At 31.0% G+C, this 12009-nt stretch overlaps 2 protein-coding genes across 3 annotated transcripts in view; one reads left to right on the forward strand and one right to left on the reverse strand.

The window, feature by feature from the left end:
• Nucleotides 1-3999, forward strand: part of DCTN6-p27 (dynactin subunit 6) — a 43893-nt gene extending 39894 nt beyond the window's left edge. For both annotated transcript variants that reach the window (XM_043041802.3, XM_087166138.1), the window contains one exon: nucleotides 1493-3999. In XM_043041802.3, coding sequence (XP_042897736.1) covers nucleotides 1493-1510 — 18 coding nt within the window. In that variant the 3' untranslated portion in view covers nucleotides 1511-3999. The remainder of the gene's footprint in view (nucleotides 1-1492) is intronic.
• The window catches only part of LOC107446206 (uncharacterized), a 44695-nt gene that overhangs the window by 3298 nt on the left and 29388 nt on the right, over nucleotides 1-12009 (reverse strand). The window contains exons 4-5 of the mRNA XM_043041798.3: nucleotides 9503-9798; nucleotides 6568-6676 (exon numbers count right to left, since the gene is read on the reverse strand). Of these exons, the coding sequence (XP_042897732.2) occupies nucleotides 6568-6676; nucleotides 9503-9798 (405 nt within the window). The remainder of the gene's footprint in view (nucleotides 1-6567; nucleotides 6677-9502; nucleotides 9799-12009) is intronic.

Raw genomic sequence — 12009 nt, forward strand, 5'->3', positions numbered from 1 at the left:
AATGAAAATTGTTTTTTGGATAAAGAAGAAGCGGTAGCAATTGGTTTTATTGGACACAAAGTGTTTAAAATTTACTAAAACATCTTCTTGTTCTACCCAGTCACATATGAGTTTGCTCGGTGATAATATTGAAAACGCAACGACTCTCTTAGATTTCTATTTATTTTAATCGAATTTTAGACAGTTCCAATGCTATAATTATTTATAAGTAGATTAATAATAATTATTTTTGTTTTTTATTAAAGGAAACTAAAACATACCCTTAATGTAATATGCCTACAGGTACCATATTTACCGGTTGTTCTTAATAATGTATTTTGTTAAATAGCTCTAAAAAATTAAATTTATTAAAACACAATAAATGTATCAAATTTATATACAAGTGAAAAACAGGAACTTTATTGTATTATGGCAAACAATTTTAAGAACAATCAATGAGGAATCAAAATTATTAATTTTCTATTGTAAATAATTTTCTGTTGCCTACCATTTGGTTTAAAAAAAATTTGTTAAATACATATTTCCCCCTTTGTGGTCATAATAAGCGGTTGTTCTTAAGAATGTTCTTATTTTGTAGAATAGCTCTAAAAAATTAAATTTATTAAAACACAATAAATGTATCAAATTTATATATAAGTAAAAAACAGGAGAAGTATGGCAAACAATTTTAAGAACAATCAATGAGGAATTAAAATTATTTATTTTCTATTGTAAATAATTTTCTAAAGCTCACTATTTGATTTTGAAAATCTTTGTTAAATACATATTTCCCCATTTGTGGTCATAATAAGCGGTTGTTCTTAATAATGTATTTTGTAGAATGGCTCTAAAAAATGAAGTCCATTTAAACACTAAACACAGTAGATGTCGCAAATTTATATATAAGTGAAAAACAGGAACTTAATCAAAGTATGGCAGACAATTATAAAACCAATCAATGAAGAATTAAAATTATTAATTCTCTGTAGTAAATAATTTTCTATATAGCTCACTATATGATTTTAGAAAAATTTGTCAAATACATATTTCCCTCTTGTGGTCATAATAAGCTTGTATATTGTTTTCAAATTGGCCGGAAGAAATTTTTAAATAGGCAGGGTAATGAAAATAAATTTCTTTTTTTTTACTTTTTATAGAAAGAAGAAACGCAACACTATCTGATTATCTGAAGTACCCAGACTGACAGTTTAGACGCATATATTAATATGATGTTGATCCCTTTTTTTCATCGATTACAGCCTGTACAAATATTTTCTTTCTCCAGTTTTTAATCGGTGGCCATCACAGCTGAAAAGAATGAGGACAATGGATGGAGATGGTCGATTTGGCTAGTTGACCAAATTTACCATCTCTCTCTACTGGCTAATTACCTTCATGAATATTCTTTTTCTTCTTATTTTTTTTTACATCTGATTATTTGTTTTATTAATTTAGGACAGTTTGTATTTAGTTATTTATTTCAATGTCGTATTTTTTTGTTGTTTTATTACAGAATCAGATGAAGAAATAATGCCAGATTGTGATTCAGATTATGGACCGTATGACAGTGACTCAGATAATTCTTTGGACGAAAAAGATGCAAGTGATGATTCAAAAGCTTATTCACTGGAAGTAGATGGTGCTATTTTGGAATTTACTGGCACGCACTCAATTTTGGGTGATGCAACCAAAGCAAGCTCTGAATTGGACTTCTTCAATTGTGTATTTCCTGCAGAATTGTTTCAACTCATAGCAGATGAAACCAACAAGTGTATTAATCAAACTTTAGACGGGAACAAAACCAATAAAAGCCAAGCCGGAATTGGTGAACCATTGCGAAAGAGAAGACAGACTGCGAATGTTCGAAAGATATCTGTAGATGAAATAGTTCGTTTTATCGCTCTTAGTCTTGCAATGGGCCATGTCCGTAAACACGAAATTAAAGATTACTGGACTACTGATCCTTTGTTATGTACGCCAGTTTTCAGTAAATGCATGCCACGTGATAGGTATCTCACAATAATGAAATTTTTAAGTTTTGAAAACTGTGAAGAAGATAACGATAATGATAACCTGTGGAAAATTCGTAAACTTTTAAACACACTAAACCGTAGGTTCAAGGAAGTTTATTATCCTACCGAAGAAATGATCGTAGACAAGGTGATTGTAACTGCTAATGGTGTCCGCCCTTATATTTCTAAGGACAGAGAAAGCCCATCTCTCAAAATGTATAGATTAATGGATAAAAATGGCTATCTTTTCAATTCGGAATTTCACTTAGGTAAAGAGCCTAAGTTTTCTAAACAGTCTTTAAAGTTGTCTGCTTACAATTCTGTAAAGAGTTTAGTGGAATGTGTAAGTGGTGAAGGTCATAAAATGTTCATAAGCGGTATCCTTTCTTCACCGAATTTGTTTAGCGAGTTATATCACATTCATAAAATAAATAGTAACAGTTTGATGAATCCAAAGCAAAGAGGAATTTTAAAGCAGAAATCCAAGCTTGGAAAAAGGAATCAACAGCATTTATACTTGAATGATACTTCAATAGTGTCAACCAATAGTGCTGTGAATTTTGAACGAAATTCTAAAGACGACTGTAACTGTTTGTCTGCTCATAGATCTGTGGCAAGTGTGAAGAAATTATTTTTTCATTTACTGGATATATCTATTTCAAATGCGCATGTATTATTCAAGTTGTCAAAGAGTAATATTTCGCTCACAGATTTTAGATTAAAATTGATTTCTCAGTTAGTTGAGTCTTCAGGTATGAATTTTGCTGCAGAAACTGAAAGTCCATTCGTTTCCCATTATGTGAGATCACTCCAGTCAAATGCACCTCATTTGTTGCCTGAAGCAGAAAGTACACTCGTTTCCCAAAATACGACATTATTCCAGACAAATTCACCGCATTTGTTGCCTGAAGCAGAAACCACGCTAGTTTCCCCAAACACGAAAACGTCCTTCCTCTCAAAATCATCTGATTTGTCGGCAGGTAAACTTGTCGGGCATTGGCCACTCCAAAAGAAAGTGAGCAGAAGACGTTGTGCGGAATGTAGAAGCAAAGGAATCTATAGACGAACAACCGTATCTTGCGCCTGGTGTAATGTTGGTTTGTGCATAAATTGCTTTGGTCCTTATCATGAAAATATTAAATAACCTCAATAAGGATTTTTGCAATGATAGCAATATGAATATTCCGGATAACAGTGGTTACTTAAATAGGAGTAAGTGAAAAATTTATTTATGTGTAAGTGCTGTAACAGGGTAAAAATATATACAAGATGTTTCCTTAATACATATCTTTGAAATTTTTGCTAAAAATAGTACCAAAAATTTATGCGAATTGGGGACGTCAATTAAGATTAAAAAAGATAAAAACGCTATTAAAATCTGTCTAATCTCTATTGTTGGTGAAATTTGAATCATAAAAATCTATCTAAATGTTTATTGCTGGTGAAAGCTGGGGGAGGAGTTGAAAGGCAGCTATCAGAAACACCTATAAATATCATCTGGCAATCAAACAATTTTTGGTATTTTTGATCCTACTTTCCTCACTGGTGTTTTCCACGCTTCGATAACGTTACTCTTTAATCATGGCTTAAAATATAATTTGCAACTCCTGATGTGTATGGATATCAAGAATAGTGACAAGATTTTCAGTATCTTTTCAAGAATTCTAAGCTTTTACGTGTGTATATTTCTAGATATATTCAAAGATTTGGTTCACTCATTCATTGCGACATTCGTAAAACCGTATATCTTGTTTCTAGATAAATAAGTTGTCGGCATGAGTAAGGTTTTATGTGTTCGAAGGATATTATCATTTTTAAGAAATTTTTTACTGTTTATAATTTCTGTATTTTTCTGTTCTTCTGATTGTAATGTTCGGGATAGTAAAAAGAAAAACAAACTGTATATTTTTGTAAATTAATAAGTTTTAAAATATTGTCTATGATTGCAATTACATCAAATGCTTTCAAAGTTAAAATGTAGAAAGAAATTAAATGAAATGGTTTAAAATATGCGTTGCTCTTTATAATTATTACTTTTCTTCCTTTTAACAAGTTTTACACTTTGCCATACTTTACACCAGGGATGGGGAAACTACGGCCCGCGGGCCAACTGTGGCCCGCCGGAAGATTTTATCCGGCCCGCGGACGTAGTTTTAACTAGCCGATCAGTGGCGAATATATCTACTTTGTTTAAAGCTATTTTTGTTCTTTCTTTTTTAACAAAGTACTGATGACCTTTCCACTTTCTCTATTTCTGTTCTACAAAACATAAATTAATTAAAATAGTTAGCACAAACAGCTTTAACTGATAAAATGTTGAAAGCAAAAGTTCTTTATAGAATAGCTGTAGATTAGCTCCAACTAGTATTTGTCTTTCTCGAGGAGCAGACATATGGAATCTAATATAGGTGAATTGTACTTCACATGAGGCTGACTACGCGTTTTAAGTTCCAACGAACGGATTTTTCTGCCGGCTCGAGCTCTAACATAATTTACTGCGTATGGAAAGGTTGCACACATACAACGCCATTGTAAATAATGGTGAAATTATTAAATGTATAAAATGGCTACTGCCTTTTTGAGTTATTTGTAAACATTTTTTATCCCAAAATGGCGACTAAAAATCGCAAAGTTGATGTAGAGTGACATGCACTCAATGATGAATTGACTTTATTTTATTTCAGAAGTTTTTACTCGGCCCACCAAACTTTTTTTTCTAGATTTTTGGCCCACGACCAAAAAAGTTTGCCCATCCCTGCTTTACACTATTATGATTTTTCCAAACAATATACATTTTTATACAGTAATTAACGGATAAATAAGAACATTATATATATATATGCTTCTTAATTGTTCAATACATTTTAAACAGAATCTTTTTTAGTTAGTAAAATAGATGCGCATAAAACTTAGCATGTGTTATTTCTATTATATAAAATTTATACTTGAAAAGCTGAATGGTTCATTTGACAATGATAAATGGTACAGGTAATTGATAACCTCAGCCTTAAATATATATTTTTAGAATCCTCAAAAAAATGAAATTAGGCGAATAGCATGCTAAAAAAAAGTTAAGTGTATAGTTATTTCACACGAAAAAACTATTTTCTACCCCCTCTGCTGTTCCAAAACCCCGGATGCAAGACTATTAAATGGGATGGTAATGTGTGCTTGTCAGCAATTTAAATAAATAAATTAGAAAGATTTGTTTTCTCTAACAACTAGTAACAATTGAATAAAATAACTTGGAAATAATATATGGAACTTATTTGAATTATGTGATACAGCGTGCCGAATTTAAAAAAAAAGAATTGAGCCAGTCGTGCTTAAACACGATTCAATTATTTGTATAACAACATATCGGAGAACTTAAAAATAGGGTTACAAGCATGTCATGAGGCCATGAGGCGAATTTCCTCAAATTAATAATGTTTTTTCTAATGTCCATGAATTTTTTCTTATTATAAAGCTCTAAAATTGTTAGTTTGTAACTGATAAAGCCTTTAGGATAATAGATCAATAGCAAAATTACAAGAAAATAGCTCAAAAATAATCCAAATCATTTAAGGTGGTCTTTCGATTAGTTTGATTATGTGTTTTTTAGGTTTACCCTGTTTCCCTAAATTGAAATAAGAATACTAGCGGAAGAAAGAGTTAAGATAGCCCCCTTCCAAATAATTTACTTAAATGTGAGCGTAACACATGCTATTGCATAGGGCAGGGGTGGCGAACCTTTACGCACCAACGTGCCATTTTTTCAAAAAATTGTTTAATGAGGTCATAGACGTGCCGTCAAATAATTTTGACTTCGTGATTATTGGGAAAATAATAATACTATCAACTCAAAACTCTTTTATTTACTAATAAAAAAAAATACATTTTGCTATGTCTCCGTTATACGCGTAATTCAACTTAAAGTAACATCAGTATGACTTCTGCTGTTGCAGATTAGATGACAAATAACTTATATTGGGTTGTAAGATGTTAGTTTAAGCAAGACTGTTAAATTTTTTTTTCTAGTTATTTATTGTTAGCTTGTTTTTTATGGTTATTAATTGTTTTTTGGAATTAATTGTACATTTTTTTGTTAATAATTGTTTTTTTTTTTGTGAATTTCAATTTAATTGTTAATATGCTTTATAGTGAACTTTGTGATCGGTAGCGTGCCCAGAATATTGTGTCACGTGCCATAAATGGCACGCGTGCCATTGGTTCGCCATCCCTGGCATAGGGGAATCAAATTTCTAAATTCTTTGTGTTAAAAAATGTGCTAAAAATGTGCAATATTTTGCACAAAAAAGCTGTTTATTTGAAGAAGAAAAAAAATTAATCTGACATAAAACCAAAGCATTTTTTCAATTCTTTTATATGCTTTTATTGTACCTTATTCATGATATTTTAGTCATACATCGCATATTTTTTTGTATTTGTGTTCTTCAGAAGTATTTAAAAAAATTTCGTGAATTTCAGGTTTTTCCCTCAACCCTACTTATAACCTACAATGATTAAATATAAATTTCTTTCTATGAAATTTTTTTAAATCCATTCATAATTATAAAAAATGATTTAGTAGTACCTGCTACTTTCTGCATGATTCCTTTTTCGTAGTAATAACGTAAGGACCTACTTAGCTTGTCGTAGTTCATAGCTGGCCTGTTCTTTTGTATTCCCCAGCGTCTTGCAACCTAAATTTAAGCAAATCTTTATTTTAAAATCATATAATATCACGTGCTGAAAACAATTGCTCATAAGTACTGCATGTTTCATATCTTGCTATTTAAAGCATTTTTGATAATTATTAAATTATAAAAACTAATAAATAATTATTACAAATTAAATTTTTTATGAAATTATCATTGTTGCCTAAGGATAATTTCATATAAACGTTTTAATGTGTGTTTAGATTAGTGCAAACGTTTATTTATTTATTTTTATTTAGTAGGTTTATTTAATTATATTTAATTTCTGGTTATTTGCTCTCGGTTAGGCATAAGGTGAAAATTAACAATTTTAAAATGTTTACGTGTAACCCTTAATTGCACAGTAATTAAGTCAACTACTGCAATCAAGTCACATTTTCGTCAGCTTTTCTGTTACTTTGCTTCCTCTAAGAAGCGGCCCAACGCACGAACTCACCATCTTTCCATGCCCATGGTTCGAAGATCCTTCGCGTTTCAGTTCATTTATTTTGTGTAGGACAACCTCTCCTTCTTGCTCCCTTACTTTCTAAAAATGTTAGTTTTTGATGAGAACTGGTGTTTGTTTTTTTTTACGCTAATGACTATATGCATGAAAAATATTGAAATAATGGACATTTTCTTGTTCTACAAACCAAATTGTCATTATAACTGCTGTAAACCGCTGTAACTTGTCATGTAAGCCCTACTATTTATAACCTAACATTTTTAAAGAGCAAAGACTTTCAGTGATTAAAGGATGTTATCCTAATCTGGTTCTTCAAAATAGAGAAGAGTCCTTGTATCCTATTTCTCATTCTCTCGGTCTATATTACTTTGCCATGCACCGTAAACCCCTCTAGCTCATCAAAACTATTTTTTCGTAATTAATTTAGCTTTTCAGAATAAAGAAGTAAACAACTCGAATTTACCATCATATATGAGACGCATCGTATAAATATCATGTCTTTAAATCATTCACGCTTCGAACGATTTTAAATTATTTGAAAATTTAACTGATTCTGCAATTCATAATTAAATATAAAGTCTTAGTCTTACAAGGAAATACGACTTTACGATAGTACCTGATTAAAAACTTCATTCGCTTCAAATAATCTACAAATAGGAAATGACAGTCGGCGGCATGTTTCAAGCGCTTCAAAACGCCCATTTTCAAGACTCTATATTCTTGTACTTTACGATATTAAGGAAGAAATTTCTTTTTGTCAAGCTTTTTGCTTAGCAACCATAGATAAAAGTTTGGTATACACAAGGGAAATCTTAGTTTTAAATCCAAACAAATTTGAAACTAGAGCGTGTCCTAAAGCAACCTTTATTTTATGCGATAACTGGATGCAAAAAAAAAAAAAAAAAATCATTGAGAACAAGACATATTTACTAAGAAAGTCTACATATAAACACATATTTACAAGGAGTAACTCACTTCTTGCTTTACCTGGATAGGGGAAAAAAACATCGATTAAGTAAAAAAGGAGGGAAAAATATGTCTCATCGAAACTAAGCCACATCTAATTATAGCCGAAACATTCGCCATATTTTCATATGATTTAAAAAATATGTCATGTTGCATACCATTCGCCACAGTACGTTTACAGTTTGTCTCTTAAAGTATCTTTTTTTATTTTGGTCCTTTTTCTCCCTTTTCTTTTAATATTTGGTTCCTAAATTCCTTTTTTAAAGAAGCAAAACGAATGTAACAACTAGCACGTGCTGGTACCAATTTTCTATTTTTGTTCTTTTGTCAAACAAGAAAGAGGAATATAACAAGTTTTCTTAAGTAAATCTTTTTCTTGTTTTTCCAAAATATTTGATCCCTTTGCTCTTTTTCAAGCTGCTAAACCAAACGCAACTCTGCAAGTCAAATTTCATTTATAACAATCTTCTGTTCTGCCACAGACTGAAACTAATTCTCTCTTTCTTTCTTTCTTTTTTTTTTGTACATATAGCCTTACAGTTTCATCTTTTCTTGAAGATTGAGGTCATGAGAATGGGCAGGCCATTAACAGCTGTACCCTATTATCCAAAAACAACCACTTTGAAGATATGGTAGTAAACTTTTCCTAGCCACTACCCTAGGTGGTTTGGAGAATCTCGATAGTTAAAAAATCCTAGAAACTCCACTTACTGCCATATGCAGAGAGAATTGGTGGCCCAAATCGAATTTTCCAGCAGGACAATGTTTTCATTTGCTTTGCAAAATCTTCAAAGTCTTGGCTTTTGGATAATAGAGTGCATGTCATGCATAGCCTGCATTTTTATCTAACTTATATTCCCTAACAAACGTGAGAACTATCCTCAGTAGGACTGGTATATGCCAAAAAGTAGCAGTTTCAGTTTTTCTTAAAATTATAGCTGCCATCATAGAACCCTGGGATAATATTAATGCTAATGATCTCCAGGGTTTAGTAAATCAACAACATCATACATTTAATGTAATATACAAATGTGGCGGAAATTTTGGCTATAATCAGAAGTGGCTTAGTTTTGATGGGACGCTTTTTCTTACTTTTACACTTATTTGATTTTTTTTTCTTGGTGGAGCAGGAAGTAAGTTATTTTTTGAAAAAAAGTGTTTAGATATAGACTTTCTTCAATGGTTTTCTTTAGCGTTTAATTACGGCATAAAATCAAGGTAGCTTTACTTAAGTGGAACACACAGTAAGAAGATTCCTTGTTGCCCATCAATGGAGGGAAGTTTGATCAAATTTTTCTTTAAGAGTGGATACTTCGAAAAAATATCCCCAAACTAGTTCCCTTCCCCAAACTCTTAATTATATATTTTTTACACTGACTATATCCAGTAGGATTACTAACTTCTTCGGGCTCTATCAGCTTGAACTCCATTCCTCTTCCAGTCCAAGATATGAAATTCCCATTATTGGATGGATCGTCAAGAAGAGAAACTAGAAACTGCCAGAGTTGAAGGTTGCCTCGCCTAGACGAAGAATGTTGCGTCCACTGACCATTGATAACACCGATAGGACTAGAGCTGGTATCCGGAGTTAGCAATGGTGACGGTGGTGGCTCAGACTTGATACCGGAGACTTCCTCCGGTGGTATTCTATGATCTGTGATAGACGTTAGCGGGGAATGCATATGGTTTATTACACCTGAAACAGTATAAAGCCTTTATTGTTTACATCTTTATTAGTTGCAAATGAAAATAAAAGGGCGAGCGCTGTACAAGCATATTTTGACCCATTAGCACAACATTTTTCTTTGTGTAATACTAAATATAGCAGTGTAATAAACGTAAAATACTAGGACAGGGTAATTTAAAAAGGTTATAATTACAAGGCGTGGGAAATTAAGGCCAAGTTTGATCAGTTTGTCTGTTTACAAAGTAAAGGAACAAAAGGAGAGATATTCAGAGTAAACTATTTAACACTGTGTTCAATTAATATTCTTAATCCTTTATTTTACGTTATTAAATTACACATTTCTTTCGATGTTAAGTAGCGTGTTATAAATAATTTAATATAAGATAATTATAGCCTACTTTTTTTTAATTAAATGTAAAAAATCTCTTTAATGAAAAACTTATTGAGTTTTTTTGAATATTAAATGTTAAAATTCAGAAGATATTTATCAAATATATTTTCCTAAAATTTTATTCAATTTGCTCTATTCAATCAATAGAATAATTTATATTTGGTCACTAAAGTTTTTTGTTATTTAAAATGGTTTGGTTTTTTCATGCCTTTTCTGATTCTTAGATTGATACTCTCTTATGAAATTTAAAACACTTATTGTGAATTTTTGAAATGTGTTATTATAAACAAAATAAAATGTATCTGCTATATAATCTCAAGAAATTCCTTTACAATTCATTATCTATACTTAATACAATATACTTAACTATAATTTAGTGAAATATACTTGAATTCATTCATCAATATATGATTAAACTTAAGTGTTAATAATACGTTCAAAATCTGAAATACCATATCCGAAGATCGAATTCAACGCTTTTATAAATCCCCAACACCTTTACACTTTAGCCACAAATCACTTTAGATAAACTCACATTCCTCATTTCGCCAAAGTTTTGCGAAACTCCGACAATATTTATGAACTCTGCACGTCGTCCATTGAGCAACCTCTCCTATATAGTTACATGGACTCACGTAAATTAGAAAGCCGAGACTTTCCACTCTTCCCCTTGTTAGAAAGATTCAACTTTTAGCCTGCTCTTGGCACACTCAAAAGGATTTGCCACCTTTAAAGGAAGAATTTGGCGACGGAAATATCTTACTAATGATGCATTAATTATCTTGATATATTTTATTCAATCTCTTTGATTGATAGATTGCAGTTTTTCTTTAAATATTCTTTCATTTTGCGGAGGATAATTATGAAAGTAAGCTTATGTGTCTCGCAATAAATTTTAAACTAGAAGACATAACTCAGTTATTGATAGTGATTCATTAATTATCTTGTTGTATTTCATTCAATCTATTTGATTGGTATTATTTTTTTTCGCATTGTTCTTTCATTTTGGGGAAAGTAAGTAATAAATGTTATACGAGAGCAGTTTTTATTTATTATAATACTCTATATGTGAGATTGTATTAAGTTTCTTGATGTATTTTATTCAATTCGATTAATTGGTTGACTTTAGTTTTTCTTAAACATTCTTTCATTTTGCGGAAGATATTAATGAAATAAACTTTATATACCTCGCAATAAATATTAAATTAAATGAGTTTTCAATATAAAACTCAAAGTGATAATGATGAATTAATTATCTTGGTTTAATGAATCCAATCTATTTGATTGATAGATAGTTTTTTCTGGGTGTTCTTTCATTTTGCGGAAGGTAATTATAAAGCTTTCAATGCATCTCAGTAGCTATAAAACTAGAGTAGTTTTAATATATTATTTAATTAAAGAATATTAGTCTTAATATAATTTTAAAATAGCTCTAAACTTTAATAGCAGTTCACATTGTGTTTGTTCTAAGTGTTGCATAAATCGCAAAATAAGAAAACGAATCCGCCTGAATAACTTTTGACCTAATGATCGGATTTTTTCGTTCTAGTACTCGATCTTGAAGATTCGAGGAGATGAATTTAATAATACTATTTAATTAATGCAGACGATATTTTAAGTTACGAAATTAAACACAAAAACGTATTTTCTCGCTTTTTTTCAACGGATTTGGATTTCTGACCTCCGAAATATAAGGAGCAGTCGCAATCTGAGAAACAAGGTCACTATAGTTTGGTCAGGAGAGCTGGTCAGAAAGTTTGAACTCCTTAGTGTTAATTTTACTTTATGCGTATTTTAGCATATCTCGAGAAATTTTTAAGCGACTCATA

This window comes from Parasteatoda tepidariorum, chromosome 6, assembly GCF_982258835.1.
Source record: "Parasteatoda tepidariorum strain Cologne lab strain chromosome 6, Ptep-v5.0, whole genome shotgun sequence".
NCBI classification, from domain to species: domain Eukaryota; kingdom Metazoa; phylum Arthropoda; class Arachnida; order Araneae; family Theridiidae; genus Parasteatoda; species Parasteatoda tepidariorum.